Genomic DNA, 19,327 nt, shown 5'->3' with positions numbered 1-19,327 from the left:
AGAGCTGAACACAAAATTAAAGCGATATATCGATATTATAATTTTTTTTTTTTTTTTTTTTTTTAGCAGAATCAACCAGCAATCAAATAATATACTTCGAAAAGTAAAGTACAGAATGACTTTTATTCTTGTAACACTTATTAACTTCCTCTCCGGTAATTGCAACAAGAACGTGTCTGCCCATAGACATAATAAATACTTAGACGCCCTATTGGCCGCTGGATCGTACATCAACGGCGCCGCCATATTGCGGAGGGCAACTTTCCCATAACTCATGACGGGAATTGAGAAAAATGGCTGCTTCGTGTAGTGCTAAGGGCTGTACACATCACCGCACAATTGAAAACAGGTCTCGGGGAATTACCTTGTGAAAGGTTATTCCCCCGAGACCTGTTTTCATTTGTGTTCAAGACTGAACATTTGTTTCTGCTTGTATTTGGTCATTATATAACTAGTAATAGTAACGTTAGTTGGCCACCGGAGTCAGTCAGACTAAAATAGCTAGCCAAGTTGAGACATGAGTTGACATGATTTATATTATAGTTGTAGCTTATATTATATTTTATATTATAAAGTACATTTCCTGAAATCTAAATATTCATCTATATTTTCTTAAATCCGACTTTTATGACAAGTACTCGTTTCGGGTAGGTACTAGTCATTTACTATTTTTATTATTGTGTATATTATTCTGCAATTTACATTACATTGTATTTGCTATTAAATTATTTTACTATTCACTTGTCACTATTTAACTTATTATTTTGTTGTCTATATTCTGTATTTGGTATTTCATATTCTATTGCTATTATTATAGTATTATACATAAACTATATGCTATTATCAATATTATTATTGTACTTATGATATTATATAATTATACTATTCATTACTATTTTATTTGCTGTATACTGTTTATTTGATTGTCTATACACTAAACTATTTACTATTACTTCTAACTTGATCTTATATTTACTATTTGCATTGCACAGTAGTTGTACCATATCATATGTATTACCATAAAGGATCCATCAGTTATATCTGTTATTGTATATTTGGAGTATCTATCTGTAAATATATATATATATATAATTTTAGTGCTATAAAAATACCGAAAGCACCTGCCGGTGTGATTTTGTATTTGCTGATTTGTTTCATTTTCTCAATGGCGGTCGATTCTAAGCCCAAGAAAAGCTAAAATCGGGTTAAAAAGACAGAATTTTTTTTTTTCACAATAAGAAAACGTTATTTCATTGAATGTGAAAATGAAATGATATCTCCGTATGGGGGTGTTCACAATTCTTATCCAAGAATAAAAAGCCAAATACATGACAAGCCGAGCTTTGACAATTCCTTATTAAAAAAAAATATTTTATAAGTTTAACTATTGAGATAAAAAATAAAATAAATGTTGTACGCCACGTACAAACCACTGAAATCGATTGATAAATGTACACGTTATTTTAGTTTTTATCCAGAGAAACCGCAGCTCACCCGTTTACTTGAATTTGTTTACAGCGCAGTCTTGCCCTCAGCAATATGGCGGCGGCGTTGACGAATCGCAGCACCGTTCCAAAGCGACCAATGGGGCGTCTGTGTATTTATTATGTCTATGTGTCTGCCAAATATGTCGTATATACTTTCACGTTGTTATTTGCGTATTTATTTGTTTCAGTTGTTGTATTTACTCGCTCGACTGTAAAAATGAGGTCACAAACTCTTCTCAACCTGCAGATCCTTTAAATTTGACCCAGCAACTACAAGCTCTACATATAACCTCTCGCTGAGGCGTCATTGTGTCACTGCGGGTCCATTTTTACCCTTGTAAACCATATGTGAAAAGGCATTTACAGCTTGCCGCTTCGAGTGGGAACCGCATTCGTTCCTCTTTTAAAGCAGTTTTATGAGGTCGTGCAGGAGGTCTATGGGAGCAACAGCAACAAACTGGAAGTTTTTATTATATTATATGCATATTCTAACCATTATTGTTTTCCTAATGAGTGATGTTTGAGTGTTTAAATCCTGTGTGGTTTAAACATTGGGATGTATAGTGGCGAGTTAACGAGAATGGCATTCGCAGCTGTAGCTCAACCTTTTTCTGAGCAGCAATCTAGTGTAAAGGGGCAGCGTTACGACTCAGCACAGGTCTCATTTAAACAGGGATCGTCACATGGGTGCTGCTTTCTGCCCTTTTTCGAAAATATTCTCGTAAAATACTTTTTACACTCACTAACAATGTCCATGACAGCCATTTGTGCCATATTTTTTTTTAAAGTCATTTCCACCAGAAAGTCATTTTCAACACACCTCAAATCATGTATGGTGTTTAATATCACTCTGACTTAAACATTTATAGAATAAAATGGCTGACGACTTTGTTTTGCTATAGGGGAGAATTCACTGCTAAAATTTTATTTATCTGAATTGTAGTTAAATCATATTTTGACACTTAAAAAAAAAAAAAAAAAAATGCTGTGGAAATGACAAAGTTGAGGGACAGGATTTTCATAGTTAAGATTGAAAGTAAGAAAAAAATCAATGTCGGCGTAAGAAAAGTTTTCTGTGCCTCTTGTTGACTGAAGTGTTTGATGCGCAGCTCCACCTGTCGCTGTGGTCAGGGCTGTTTCCGAGGGTTTTCTGTGTGCAGTTGTCCTGCTGATGTGGAACATTTTGTCCAGCGCTTGCAGTTTCAGTGTCAGTCATTCTCTCAACGGTATCTGCTTTCCTACAAGTCAAGAATACTCTGGGATTGTGACCGTGAATGTCACACATGTCTGCAGAGGGTTAATGAGGGGGTCCGCAAGAATCTAATCGATATTCTGTGCATTTGCTGTTCATTATTTAAGAGTGGCAAATTAAACATCTTTATGCTTACATGTATATTTTATTTGTTTAAAATCTATCTGTGTCTCTGCCACTATATATCTAGGTATATCTTGCTCTTATCTATCATTCTATCTGTCTATCGCTCTATATCTATCGTCTATCACTTTATTTTTTATTCTATCACTCTATCTATATCTATCGCTCTATCTCTCTATCTATCGCTCTATCACTATCTATCGCTCTATCACTATCTATCACTCTATCTATATCTATCGCTCTATCACTATCTATCGCTCTATCTATATCTATCGCTCTATCACTATCTATCGCTCTATCTATATCTATCGCTCTATCGCTCTCACTATCTATCGCTCTATCACTATCTATCACTCTATCACTATATCTATATCTATCGCTCTATCACTATCTATCACTCTATATCTATCGTTCTATCGCTCTATCACTATCTATCACTCTATCTATATCTATCGCTCTATCACTCTATCTATATCTATCGCTCTCTATCACTCTATCGCTCTATCACTATCTATCACTCTATCTATATCTATCGCTCTATCGCTCTATCACTATCTATCACTCTATATCTATTGCTCTATCACTATCTATCACTCTATCACTCTATCGATATCTATCGCTCTATCACTATCTATCACTCTATATCTATCGCTCTATCGCTCTATCACTATCACTCTATATCTATCGCTCTATCACTATCTATCACTCTATATCTATCGCGGTAATACTTTATAATAATGTTCATTTGTAAGTCATTTATAAGTGGTTAGTTAATGATATACTAATCATTTACAAAACATTCATAAATGATTAGCAAGTGATATGCCAACATTTTATGTATGTCTTGTAAATTCTGTTACAAGTCATTTACAATTGATTAGTTAATTAACTAATCATTTACAAAACATGACTATGCGTTTCATAAATGTTTAATAAATTGTTAAATTTTTTGTATGTTTTGCTCACATCAGGTGCACAGTGGTTAAAGCCTCCATGTGTTTCAGAGAGACGACAGCTGTCTATACCCTCACCAGTCAGCACTTACACTACAGCACACACTACAGCGTTCAACACCTGTTATAGATGATGTGTAAACGCATGGATAAATCATTTACAGCACTTTCTGCATCCCCAAATCCAAAGTGTAAACTGTTGCAGAAAGTGTTGTAAATGATTTATCCATGCGTTTACACATCATCTATAACAGGTGTTGAACACTGTTACTTACCTGTTACAAATTATCTGTACGTGTATACTAGGCATTTACACTTTCTGCACCCTCTAATTGCTACATACATACAAACAAATTTAACATAATTTATTAAACATTTATGAAACCCATAATCATGTTTTGTAAATGATTAGTTAATCATTAACTAATCAATTTTATAAAACGGATAGTTCCATTCCTTGATTCTGATTGGTTGAGCTGCGTTCGAAGCCGTTGTAAGTTACTCACACACACCTGTGACCGCGTGTTACTGCGCAACTGCCGTTTCTGATTCTTTGTTGCTGCATGTGTTGCTTAGCAACCTCTGTGGAACTACATTGCTTGGCGGAGGAATAAATGTGTTATAACGTTATATTTTTGTTGCTGCTGTTTATTTTATGAATAAAATTAATATTTTTATGGAGTAACCGGTCCGTGTCGTGCCTAACAACGCCCCTTAGCTGTTCTTAATCCACTGTAAAACACGGCTTCTAGGGGCTTATTGCTTAAGTAAATGACTTATAACTGAATCTACAAAACATACATCAAATAATTGACATATTACTTAATCATTTATGAACGCATAGTCATGTTTTGTAAATAATTAGTTCATCATTAACTAACCACTTATTAATGACTTACAACTGAACGTTATTATAAAGTGTTACCTATCTATCTATTGTCTATCACTCTATCTCTATCTAGCGCTCTACCACTTATCTATCGCTCTATCTGTCTGTCTATCACTATATTCTATCGCTCTATCACTCTATCTAGCGCTCTATCACTTATCTATCGCTCTATCTGTCTGTCTATCACTATATTCTATCGCTCTATCACTCTATCTAGCGCTCTATCACTTATCTATCGCACTATCTATTATTCTATCGCTCTATCAATCTATCTAGCGCTCATCGCTCTGTCTATTGTCTATCTATTATTCTATCGCTCTATCACTCTATCTAGCGCTCTATCACTTATCTATCGCTCTATCTGTCTATTGACTATCTATTATTCGATCGCTCTATCACTCTATCTAGCGCTCTATCACTTATCTATCGCTCTATCTGTCTATTGACTATCTATTATTCTATCGGTCTATCACTCTATCTAGCGCTCTACCACTTATCTATCGCTCTATATGTCTATTGTCTATCACTATCTATTCTAGCGCTCTATCACTCTATCTAGCGCTCTATCGCTCTATCACTCTATCTAGCGCTCTACCACTTATCTATCGCTCTATCTGTCTATTGTCTATCACTATCTATTCTAGCGCTCTATCACTCTATCTATCACTCTATCGCTCTATCACTCTATCTAGCGCTCTACCACTTATCTATCGCTCTATCTGTCTATTGTCTATCTATTATTCTATCGCTCTATCACTATCTAGCGCTCTACCACTTATCTATCGCTCTATCTGTCTATTGTCTATCTATTATTCTATCGCTCTATCACTCTACCACGTATCTATCGCTCTATCTGTCTATTGTCTATCTATTATTCTATCGCTCTATCACTCTATCTAGCGCTCTATCACTTATCTATCGCTCTATCTGTCTATTGTCTATCTATTATTCTATCGCTCTATCACTCTATCTAGCGCTCTATCGCTCTATCACTTATCTATCGCTCTATCTGTCTATTGACTATCTATTATTCTATCGCTCTATCACTCTATCTAGCGCTCTACCACTTATCTATCGCTCTATCTGTCTATTGTCTATCTATTATTCTATCGCTCTATCACTCTATCTAGCGCTCTACCACTTATCTATCGCTCTATCTGTCTATTGTCTATCTATTATTCTATCGCTCTATCACTCTATCTAGCGCTCTACCACTTATCTATCGCTCTATCTGTCTATTGTCTATCTATTATTCTATTGCTCTATCACTATATTGCTCTTATCATTCTATCTATCACTCTATAATTCTGTGTATTGTCTCTATCACTCTTATCTATCTGTTCACACTATCTATCACTCTATCTATCTATTGTCTATCCCTATATTGTTCTATCTATCACTCTATCACTTTATCTATTATTATATCGCTCTATCTCTATCTAGCGCTCTATCTGTCTGTCACTATTACTCTATCTATAATTCTGTCTATTGTCTCTCACTCTTATCTATCTGTTCACACTATCTATCGCTCTCTGTTTATTGTGGCTCTGTCACTCCATCTATGCTATTGTACTATATATATATATATATATATGTCGATATACATTAACTCCTTCTGTAGTGAGAATGAATAAGTTTCATCATTATGTGCATTTCAAGTTTCACACACATCCCGCTGACTCCCCCAAAGTCTATTATCCATCTTGGTTTCGTTGAGAAGATCTCGTGCCCAATTTTTAAAATCAAATTGTACCCAAACACAAAATCCTATACAGCCAGCATCCACATATCTCCACTAGACCCAGTAGAGTTGTGTGTGTGTGTGTGTGTGACAGAACCCCTTGCAGGAGACTCTCCGTCAGCAGTTAATGCTCCAGAGCGTTACAGTGAGAGAATCAAAGGCTTTGCACGTAGACGTGCAACAGGGGCCTCTTTGTGCCCTGCAAAATGTTAATGGTCGGAAATGTTAATAATCTGCGCACGGGGGCCTGGCCTTTGATAATCTGTTGACGAAACTGATCCGGCACTTTTGGGTGACGGGGCTAATGGCATTCCTCACACTTGCTCTATCATTGGCTGGAGAGAGAATGAAAGAGTCCGGCAGCCCTCGGGGACTCCCAAATGGTCAAACGTACCTCTTCCTGTCGTATTCCTCCAGCCCTCATCCCAGCTTTACCACCAGCCCCTTCCAGCACACTGTTTTATCTGCACTTTTTTTTTAGACTTTTGAAGGTCTGGCAGAAGCTCAGTGAGAGGGCGCGTGCGAGTGGGCTCACTTTCATTACCGCTGTTGATCCCGGATTCACTGGAGGCCGATTCGTAACTGCACAGAGAGACAGGACCTCGGTCGGGATTCACTGCAGTAAAAACCTCCTGCAATTTTTCGGGGAGTGACTCATTGGATTTTCCTGTGGGTAGAAAGTTGTTTCTACCATGAACCAAACTTGGGACAAGGGTGTTTTTGAGAACGGACAGTCACAAACTCTTGGGAAAGCTTGTGCTGAGCACCTCCAGAGGTAAGGAATGTGCCGCTGTGGGAAAAGTCGTTTGTGTTGCATGGAGATGTATGAAAAATCGATTTGTTAGCGAGCGTTTCGTCCCTGTTTTGCGGGGATAAATCACGCTTAAGTAGCAAGTACAGTAAGAATCATCTAAATGCTTGAACTGGCACGGGTCCTAAAGGCACAGAGATGATGGATGGGTTCGATGAGTGTAACTTTTGAGTTCTTTGCCAAAGTGCAATTCCACTGTGATTCTGAGCTGTATTATTGTAGCCACAGATCTCCAACATAAACCGTTATCATTCCTCCTGCTTATTCTGTCATTCTTTGTCTCATCACAAATGTAAACATGCATTTATATAGATTTAAAGCAATATAAAATCAATTGATTTTGTGATTTATTTTATTTATTTTTTATTTATTTATTTATTATTATTTATTTTTTTATATATATACTCATTCTCATTTTACATTTAAACTTACTAATTTTTATTCTTACTAATTTTACTAATACTGAAAATATATTTATTTGGTTCATATTTACCAGCGGTAAAGAGTAAAAAAAAAAAAAAAAAATCTATAAATAAAAGCAAACAATAAAGGTTGTTAAATGTGATTATTGTTAGCACTCCTTACTGATAGATATATATATATATATATAGCATAAATAATAGTATTTACTTATTTTAAAACTGACTGTTTGTTAGTGCTGAGAATACCTACAGAATTTTTGTAAAATTAATTTTGCAATTTAGTTTAGGTGTCCCCAAAATTTAACTTTTTAAATAGTCATTATATAAAACTATTATTTTAGCTGTAAATCATCTTAATAAATTACTATGTATATAAACTTTTAAACTTAAAAAAAAAAAAATTAAACTCTTGTTTATGAGTTGATAAATGATCCAAACTTTAAATTACTATTGAAACATTTTAACGTTTAAAACACACTGCTAAAACACACAAGTGACTGTTTAATGTTGTATAATGTAGGATATGACAGCAGATAACTATTCCCTTCATGTTGAATCAATTATGAAGACGAAAACGAATGGAAATTGGATTAATTGGATAAGATGATGAGCTTGGGTCTCCACAGTCAGTCAGCACATGCGTGTGAATGTTTTCAGCAGATGTTACCGGTGACACTGCTATTTGTTTCGTGTTGATAAATGACAGGGCTTGATCAGTGCTGATGTGCACATAAGTGATGACCACATTCCTGCAACATGCCTCTCTATGAAATCACTTAACACTAGTCAAAATATAATGCTAATTATGCACACACACAAAAAAAAAAAACTTTTATACTGTGCAGTTCATTTATATTTTTGATAATAATTAGTCTTGCAAAGTTTAGATGGTTGCATTGGCAAATCGTGTACAGAAAAGTTTATTTTGCACTTTCACTAGCGTTCGTCAGTCGAAGTGCTAATGTAACTTGCTCTAGTACAGGCGAACAAAATTAGCCCTGTAAACGGGACGAACATGGCAGTGATCTTCAGTGAGTGACGTATAGAATCAGGCCACTCTTACGTGTGAGTTACTGACAGAAATGTGGATGCCAATTTTGTTGCAGCGTTACAAAGGTGTCCAATTATGGACATGGCGTCCACTGTTTCTATTTTAAAACATTCTCCGTTTTTGCACAACACTTCGTATGTGTGCAGTACCAGTCAAAAGTTTGGAAACGTTACTATTTTTTATGTTTTTGAAAGAAGTCTCTTATGCTCATCAAGCCTGCAGTTAAAAAAAAAACAAAAACAAAAAACAGTAATATTATGAAATATTATTACAATTTAAAATAATGGTTCTCTTTTTTAATATATTTTAAAAAGTAATTTATTTTTGTGATGCAAAGCTGAATTTTCATCAGCAAGTACTCCAGTCTTTGGTGTCTTATGATCCTTCAGAAATCAGTCTAATATGCTGATTTATGATCAATGTTGGAAACAGTTGTGCTGCTTAATATTTTTTTTATAACCTGAGATACTTTTTCAGGATTATTTGATGAATAAAAAGTTAAAAAGAACTGTATTTATTTAGAATAGAAATCTTTTGTAACAATATACACTACCGTTCAAAAGTTTGGGAAAAATAACTTTTTTTTTTTTTTTAAGAAATTAGTACTTTAATTCAACAAGGATGCGTTAAATTGATAAAAGGTGATGGTAACGATTTATATTGTTAGAAATGTTTTTATTTTGAATAAATGCTGTTTTAATGAATAAATGCTGTTAACGTTTTACTCATCAATGAATCCTGAAAAAAGTATTCCAAAAAAATATATTAAAACAGCACAACTGTTTCCATCATTGATAATAACCGAGTATCAAATCATCATATTAGAATGATTTCTGAAGGATCATAAGACACCAAAGACTGAGTACTTGCTGATGAAAATTCAGCTTTGCATCACAAAAATAAATTACATTTTAAAATATATTAAAAAAGAGAACCATTATTTTAAATTGTAATAATATTTCATAATATTACGTTTTTTTTTTGTTTTGTTTTTTTAACTGCAGGCTTGATGAGCATAAGAGACTTCTTTCAAAAACATTAAAAATAGTAACGTTTCCAAACTTTTGACTGGTACTGTATGTCCGGCAAAAGTTGTGCGGACATCATTTCTTGCTAAAAATTATGAACAAATGCAAAGGCGAGAGAACCCTAACCCTAACCAATGAAATATTAATAATTGATTGTTGTTAAAAAAAAGAAAAAAAAAAGAAGCCAGATAAATACCTTAACCAAGAGTTTCGTTCTTTAATATTTATATTTAAAAAGTTCTTTAAAATGTTCTCATATTTTTATGGTTTCATCAAACTTGTATGATCATTAAAAAATAAATATCCCTTTTATTTATATATATTAGTGCTGGGCAAAGATTAATCGCGATTAATCGCATCCAAAATAAAAGTTTGTGTTTGCATAATATATGTGTGTGTACTGTGTATAATTATTTTGTATATATAAATACACACATATGCATGTATTTATTTAAGAAATATTTGCATGTATATACTGTATATGTATTTATACATAATTTATATTATATATAAATATAAATAATTGATATATAAAATGTAAAAAAAAAAATCTTAAATATATACATGCATATGTGTGTATTTATATATACAAAATAATTATACACAGTACACACACATATATTATGCAAACACAAACTTTTATTTTGGATGCGATTAATCGCGATTAATCTTTGCCCAGCACTAATATATATATATATATATATATATATATATATATATATATATACACACACATACTTTTTTTGAGATAATGTTAGAAAATTGTAAAAAAAAAATTACAATTCTGTGCAACAATAGAGTTTAGTAAATATGACATTTGCAGTGGTTTGTTGTTTTGAATAATAATTACAAAGAATAACAAAAATTGCTGTATATCATTTTAAGTAAATTTTCATATACATTCCAAAAATATTTGATAAGTGTTTTTGTGCAGTTCAGTTAATCTGTGCAGTTAAAGTGTATTTGTGAACACATTTAATCGAAAGTAAATCCTGCAGCATCCAGCCAGTGCTGTTACGGTGTCATTTTACCTGTTACCATTATAACTTTGTGACTTTGAGAAATCTGTCATACGAAGTCAGCTTAATTGTTTTCGAGTCTCTTGCACATTGGCTCCTGCATGTAACGGCGCAGTGCATGAAATCCTCAGCTGCCCCGCGTGAAGCTTCTCACAGCCAGCGAGAGGTCGTGGGCTCTGACCGTGCGGTGAAAGATGGGGCATTTTTGATGGATTGTTTTTAAATAGCACAGTGGGCCACAGCATTATGACTGGTATTGTCAGGATGTGTCGGGGCTGTTGTGTTGTCCTTTTTTTCCTCTTGTCCGCCATGGTGTATCGCTCTCTCTTCTCCCATATATCCCTCGTCAGCTGCTCTCTCTATATCACTCTGCCAGCCCGACCCAGAGGGGGGAGTTTCCTCGTCGTACCCCCGGGAACGTGAGGCTGATGGGAGTCCCAGACGCCATTCTGGGCTACAGCGCTTCTGCTTTTTCCCGGATACTTCGGTGTAAACGGCCGTGTGAATATGACCCTGGAAAGGTATATTGTGTTGTTAATTTTCATTGTACTATTTTTCCACAGCTGTCGTGGTCTTTGGTGTTGTTTGACCTTTGAACAGTTGGATCTAGATGTTTGAAGCACCGTATAGAGCAGTAAAAGTTTTACACTTGTTTCTTAGTGAAGGCCTGACCTTGGTTCTTCATAGCATGCGTGTTTGCTGGCATTACCAGGGATGCTTAAATCACAGCTGGGAAATATGTTGTGAATGCCTTTGTCCCTTCAGCTCTTAAGACTACCGGCTATTCGGTTGCCTTTTGTCATTAGTTTCATGTCTATGCGCTCATGAATCAGTATGGTGACACAGTGCTCTGTGGAAACACGTGTTTTGTGCCGTTTGATGTGTAGATGCGGCAACAGAGGCCTGAGAAATGTCTTTGTTTTTAGTCCTGGAACAACATTTATGACAGAGTCCCTAACTAACTATAAACTCCCTGTAAAATCTGAGGCAACATTTTTTAAATGGTGTACTGACCCCCTACCTTTGCTCAATTAAAAAGGGGATGTGGGATATCCAACTGGCCTATCCAACCGAAAGCTTGGTAAGAGAACGGTATAGTTTTGTTTATTTGTACGCCATTGTACAAATTTAGAGCAACACTTTATGGATGTTGGGAATGTCTTCCAACCATAAATTTGCTCTTAACGTCCATAAAGTCTTGCCAGACAATTGAATGATTGGGTATAAAGAAACAAAACAGCGTAGCTTAGCAAGTTTTCAATTGTCAACAAAGATGTTGATTAGTAACCAAATAAGGGAGGATTTACACATCTGATGATTGGGGAACAGAAACGTTTTAGCATAAAATGCCCAGAAATAGAGCGGCAATGCTAACGTTAGCTTTATATTCGATTTGTAAAGTCATCAAGAAACCAGACTTCGAAAGAAAAACACTGCAATGCTAGCATCTTCATGACATTTAAGAACGTTGACGTTAATTTTATTAGTTTTAAACTATCTACATGCCGACACCTTCATGTGATGTTGGCAAACCTGCAACCAGCGAAACTTCATGCTTTCATTCATTCATTCATCTTCTGATATCTCCGATTTATTTATTTTTTACTTGTAAATGCCGCAGCCAAAGGTTTCCTCCTATGGCTTGGGTCACATGACAGTTTATTTAGGAAGGTGCGATCTCTCAAATATCAACACTCGCCCTTTCAGCAACCGTAGCACGTGTGCTGTCAGCTCCTTTGATCGATGGACGCTGGTAAAAACTGAATGGCCATTAATTATCAAAACCAGTTTGGTTGGTGAGGTTGGTTACATTTGGGAAGTGTCAGTGTTTGGAATGACATAGGACACAAGTTGTTGTTTTCTTCACGTTCACACACCCAAACGACTAATACTGTGTGAAAATATTTGTCCACAAGGCAAATGGCATTGGTGAGCCTGGTGAAGAAGTGCGAGGCTTGGCCCTCAGCGGGTGTCAACCACTATCAGCCTATTTGTGGTGACACTTATTTGTTTCCGTCTTTGTAGAATTGTGGGTTTCCTGCTGTGGTGTTCTGACCTCTCAGCTTGTGTTCATTGCTTTGACATGTGGAAGTAAATGGGCTAATCTTTGTTGAAAGTATGACAGTCTTAAGGCACCAGCAACTTCTGCTATTTGTGTGTTAATTTTATCAGCTTTTTTAATAATGTTATTCAGACTGTCCTGTGTCAAATGTACTTTATAATTTTTATCATATTTAGTCAACCCCCCCAAAAAAGACTTTGTGTCATCACACAGAGGTCGCGTAACTGCATTCATTCAACATCAACAATCGCAATTATAGTCTAGAATAGATCCATGTTTGGATTTATTACAGTTCATCACTGAGAAGGTTTGATTGTGAAGGAACACAGACTGACTGAACGACACCTTCATTTCAGCAGAAAATCTCAAATGGAGATCGCTAAACTTCTGCTTAGCCTACTTGTTTGTCAGTGTTTTCAGATCATCCGCGCTTCTTCCGCGGTGTAGAGAGTGTGCATGGTTGCCAGATTGCAAATATTAAGTAAATTGTTGGGTAGAAAACGTGTCCTTTTAACAGAACAATAGGCCTTTATCGCAACACAATAGAACGCCGGAAGTAGCCACGAAAAATTGCTGCAGCAGTGTAGTGCGTCTTCCGGTTATAGCGTTCACCATGGCTGCCTGTTAATTATCACTGGACTACTTTGCTCTCGCATCTCCCATAAGTTAATTTTTTTTATTTTTTATTTTTTTTATTTTAATGGTTAAATTAAATTGTTATAACCAATTATTTAAAATGTAATAATTTAAGCAAAACTTTCTTCAAAGGTTAAACCAAACTTTTATTTTGACGGGTTGACCTTTGAGTCTCTCTGTGTTTTATGATATGACGATAGTTTTTCTCAAATTAAGCTAAAATGCTGCTGAAGTGACTCTCAGAGCGGCTGTTGATGAAGTGCATTAATGTTAATACGTCAGGCTGAAAACATTGCGAGTGTCATGCGTGCCTCAGTGTGTGTGTGTGTGTGTGGCAAATGAAACAGCCACACACACACACAAAGTGCTCTGTGCCATTCATTCACAGAGACACGCAGAACAGGCATGATTTCTAGTTAAATAGTCTTTATGCGGTTTAATATTGACAGACACTGGTCTATATCACAATTTTATTTAAGTTTACTGACCTACTTTTCATCTAAAGGTGTAACTAAGTAACCACCGGAAGTGCGAGTGACTGCTTGGCGATTTCGAACGTTCCAAAACCAGGAAATTAAATAAAGGCCTATTCTTGACATCTGGCTACCGCAAGCACGAAAGCTCCTCTTTTATTCGACAAAAACAAACAATGATTTTGGTCAAGTTTTTTTGTGTTTTAAACTACATTTTAGTCTCGTCTTTTTTCGTCAGCGATATTGCATGTTGATACAGTCACAGTTATTGTTTAATGATGCTGGCTTCGTCTCGTCATCGTCTCGTCTTGGAAAAAAAGGTCATCAACAAACATTTTTCTTCATAGATTTCATTAACGAAATAAAGCGTCGCTTCACTTCCATTCATAAATCCTGTCCCGTGGCCTCATGGGATAGTAAAGTGTCCATCGAATGTGCACTTCAGACTCAGGACTTTCGCCTGCTGTTTTTTCGAATGCTATGTATTCTGACATACTACTCTTTGGCATATAGTTTTTCACAAACTATATAGTAGGGAAGCATTCAATTGAATTATTATTGATGATTATCATCATCAATTATTTATTCAATAAATGATTTACTTTTTGACAAAAACTGAAAAGCCAGGTTCATGACCTTGAGGTCTGATGACTTCAGTGTATCACAGCAATGCCCGCTTGTATATCCATTTATAGCTTAATCAAATAAATTGTGCCGTCTCATCTGCACATATTGGATGTAATTAGAAATGGGAAGTCAGCCCTATGACCACCGCTTCACACCAATCCCGATGCGGTTTCCCTTTTGAGAAAGTGCTCGATCTGACATCACTGACAGCTCTATATGTGTTTGATTGAATTATATGTAATAAGCACTGCTGTATCGGCACTGTAACGGCAGTCGTGCTGTGTGCCGAACATATGCTGAGAACACGTCAGCCAAGTGTAAAGGTCCCTGGGTAAACATGGTCTAAAATTAAAGAAGGTGTTTATCCGAGTTTAATTGGACGTCTGTCCCTGAGCAGAATCAAGGCACGAGGCAGATCTGCTTATAAACTAGATTTAGCCTTTTATTTGATTGTTAAAGTACAAGGTCCTGGATTGGCCCTGGCACACACTAGCACGCCCGCTTTTGGCCCGACAGTGGAAACACGGCTAATGACTGTATCTGTTTTTCCCATAACATCCCAGTCAATATGCTCAAGTGCCCCTTTATTCAGTTCCAAATCACAGCTGTTCCTTTTAACTCCATTATATTATCCTTAAAAAAAAAAGAAGGAAATTCAGTCATAAGTTCATGCCAAAGCTGTATGCTGATATTTTACCATAGAATACAAATATTTTATTTATTTTACTCTCATTGTATAGTGCTCAGCACCGTCTTAACAGATTATATCAAGTTTACCAATCCGTTCTGCAGAATTCCACAGAGTTTCTCCCAAAATTAGCAACTTTATACTTAAAACAAAAAAATTTAACTGGATGTCATTATGATTAATATTATTAAAGTCACCGTTAAACAAAAAAAGTTAATACTGATGGTAAAACATTTTTTTTGAGCCACCAAGTAATGCATTTTTTTGGTAAAAACTAGCCTGTACACATTATACAATTGTCTACACTGTTCTATACAGTTTTCTTTCTGTAAAAAGGAACTCTAAAAACTACATGATTAGAATCATAATTAGTTATTTAACCCACAGATTAAATATAAGTATACAAATTAGTATTTTTAAGTTGTATTGTCTGTATTTAGGTGCATACACACCCCTGGTTGGGAGTCAGTGCTCTAGAACATGGCCTGTAGACACATTTATCTGAGATGTATAGTTACGCATTGGCATCCGTTGCCATCTTATCAAAATCTCACAGCAGGAGGACACTTAATGTGATAGGGACAACATTACTATCAACCAATCAGATTTTAGGGTTAGTGCTCGAGGCATACGTTGTTGTGAATGATTACTTTTTCTTTCTGTGTACTAGTGAATCATGCACAACACCAGAAGCATGTATAAAGACAGTAAATAGGCTCAGTTTTGAGTTCATGTGTGGCGCTCCCCCCTCTTTTCACGTAACTAACATATCACAGACCTTTGACAACAGCCCCGTCATGCCTTAATGCCAGGAATGTGTACGGTTTCTCTCCAAAGACTTTGAAATCTCTTGCTTAAAGCTCAGCGTTGCACAGATGCTGCTGCTCAGTGTAGTGTGAGTAGTTTGTTGCATGTGTGTACACCATAAAGGCATTTTGCTTTCGTCTACCGTCATCTCGCGTTTTACCATCTGGCATGTTTTTTTTTTTTACAACCTGTAGCTCAGTTGTTCATTTTGTGCCATTGTACCATCCTTTATGATGTCTGTAGTCATTTTATAGTATAGCAGCAAGGCACGGATATCATGCCTTATATGAGTTTCTGTATTGTAAAGCCAAAAATATTGAAACTTCAATGAGGAACCGTTTCTAATGTAGAATAGTTCAATGTTAAAATGGGTTTAAGAAAATATTTTAACATGGAAATATTATACATTAGAGACTGTTCCGTTCCTAATTGAAGTTTCAATATTTTTCAGAGACAATAAGAAAGCCAATTGTAGGTAAAGTGTTGTTGTTGTCATTGTTTTTTGAGGATTCCAATCAGCCCAACATAGCAACGCTCCAGCCAATAGCATGAGTTTGGGGCGGGGCTATCTCTGTTTCCCTAACCAATGGCAGACAGAGTCATTGAGGAAAACCCTGTTTGAAAACCATTATTGCGATTCCATTACATTACATTACACATTTCAGCGTTTAAATTATACGATATAATTAAAACTATTAATATAGAAACTCAAATTCTCAAGCTTGTCTTGATATTCAGGGTGATTGTGACTCATCTCAGTTAAATGTGATTGTGACAGTTTTAATCACAATTATCAGTAGGTTCTCTGATAAATATACTTGACACCATCACAGGTTGAGAATAACTGTAAGCCATTTTGTTTCTGCTTGAGGTAGATTGAATTCGCAGTAGGTAGCGGTAGGGATTTCTCAATGAAATCTTTATAGGGTATCATGTAAGCTTGTAAGTGTTCAGGGTGCTAAGTACTCTGGTAAATATTCCTTTCATTGATTTCAGCTTTATGGCGTTTTCACACATTCTTCACTTTCTTCTCAGGTCTTCAGTATACCATAAAATGGTACTTTAGGTCCAGCTAAAACACATGTGGCCTGTTCAAAGAAAGTTCAGGGGTCACAAATGTGCTTTTTTTCCCAGCAAACAACCCAAGGGGAGAAGAGAAATCTGTAAAGCTTTTAGGGAATCTATCAAGTAAAGCTTTTGAATGAGCATCAATGGAGGACGATGCTTTTTAGGCCCAGATAGTGTAGTTATAAAAAGAAGAATTTGGTAGAGTTTGGTATCACTAATTGGCACATTTAAAAGGGACACCTGTCTAAATATCTACATCATTTATGTTCTGTCTCCACCTGTTTCCATATGTTCATATATGGTGCTCATTGACACTTCTTTTAAGAAAGCTAAAATGTTGTACAAGGCCCTAAATTCACGGTTTATCAATCATCTTTCCTTCAAACTGTGGCGTTGAGAGTGATCTGTGGTGTGTTAAGATACAGATCAACATACTATATTGGATGAGTAGACGCCTTTTTCCATTTTGAGCCAGTATAAGGTTCAATCACATCTGAAACGGAGACGAGTCTGCTAGCTGGTTGCACTGTGGGGTCTCGTGGTCTGGCCAGGTGCTCGGTGTATAAATTACCAGGCATGGCAATGCCCGCATTTCACCAGCAGGTGTGCTGAAGGGAATAGAACAGCAGGGGTCAATATATAATTTTACTACTCACCATTTGTAATTTTAGATGCTAACTGCTGCCGATGTTAATGGATAGCAATGCCTGATATTCCTCATGGACTAACAGCGGTGTTCATCTCTGATCATGTGACCTGGCCCGGCCTATAGTGTGTGTACTGTGTGACCGACATTTTGTTGACTTGCTGACAGTTGAAAATAGGTCGCCTTTCGATCGCTGCCAAGACTGCAGTTGCCGGTAACTATTGTTCAGCAAGTTAGATAAATGAGGAGGATCGAAATACCAGGAATAATTGACCCATAATCTACTGGTGTCGGCACCTAGAAGTTTTTTTTTTTCGAAGATCACAAAATAAATGTTCAAGCCATATTTCTATCTAAAGGGAAAGAGAAAAAAAAATAGACAAAATTAGGACTTTAAAGTATTTTGCATTGTGATTTAAACACATTTTTCAAATTATAATTTTGTAAAAATTAAGCAATATGGTGGATAAGCAATAGTTACTAAGATAGGATTGATCAGTAACATGTTTAAGTGTCAGTTGTCTTCACAATGCAGAAACCTTAATTGTATTAAAGCCTAATTTTATTTAAGCAAAATATCTTATTCTGGAGTGACATTATTTTTTCAAGTTAATTGCGAACACAAACACAAAACCAGTTGCCACAGATACGTATAGCCTCTGAGGGCATCAAGGTTAATTTATAGGGCACGGTGGCAACAGGCAAGGCATGTTTTACAGACGTTTTACAGACCCTGTAACAGCTTGTCTTTCTCTAAGACTCCATATGATCTTCCTCGTAACACAAACCCATCCAGCCATGCCAAAAAAAACTCCTCACCATATTAACAACAAAATTAATAGATGAAGGGATGTAGTAATGCTTTGAAAAATAGCGGACACAACATACTTGTCAGCTCTGCTCAAGAATATTATTTACTTGGACTTAATCTTGGACTTGTTCATAACTTGTTCAGTTATCATAACTGATTGTTAAACAGGCACTATCCATAGTGTTAGAGTTTAGTTTTAGTCTATGGAAGTTACAACAAGGTTCTACATAAGGACTACAAATACCACAATGACAATGAAGTTTATGTGCTTGGCAAAGAAGCATTAGCATAGTAGCATTAATGTTTGCATGTTTTATTATAATCCACTGCACACATTGCTTACAAGGTTCTACATATTAAGGACTCCAAATACGACCTAGGACGCAAGTTTATGTGCTTGGCGAAGTAGCATTAGCATAGTAGTGTTAATGTTTACGTGTTTGTTTAGTCGACTCTGTAACAAGGTTCTAGATAATGACTCCAAATACCACAAGGACTTGAGTTCATGTGCATGGCAAAGTAGCATTAGCATATAGTAGCATTATCGTTCGTGTGTTTTAGGCCTGGTTTCACAGAAGCCAGTATTAGGCCTTAGTTCAATTATGACATTTAAGTATCTTTTATAAACATGCCTTAGGAAAAAAAACATACGGATGTGCATCTTGAGACAAAACAAAGGCACTGATATGATATATTTTAAGATATCCCAGTGCAAGTTGCTTTCAGTTAAACC

The 19,327-nt window shown here is 35.9% G+C and overlaps 1 protein-coding gene across 2 annotated transcripts in view; it reads left to right on the top strand.

The window, feature by feature from the left end:
- The first annotated feature begins 5,968 nt into the window (after positions 1-5,968).
- The window catches only part of rbm20 (RNA binding motif protein 20), a 70,278-nt gene continuing 56,919 nt past the window's right edge, over positions 5,969-19,327 (top strand). The window contains exon 1 of one of the 2 annotated variants that reach the window (XM_082137811.1): positions 5,969-7,220. In XM_082137811.1, coding sequence (XP_081993937.1) covers positions 7,138-7,220 — 83 coding nt within the window. In that variant the 5' untranslated portion in view covers positions 5,969-7,137. Of the gene's footprint in view, positions 7,221-10,615; positions 11,298-19,327 lie in introns of those variants that run through there. The other variant, XM_082137812.1, reaches the window with a different exon arrangement.

The sequence above is a fragment of the Leuciscus leuciscus genome, assembly GCF_965113295.1.
Source record: "Leuciscus leuciscus genome assembly, chromosome: 15".
NCBI lineage: Eukaryota > Metazoa > Chordata > Actinopteri > Cypriniformes > Leuciscidae > Leuciscus > Leuciscus leuciscus.
Note: the sequence above shows the minus strand (reverse complement) of the source record. Positions and strands in the feature narration are given on the sequence as shown.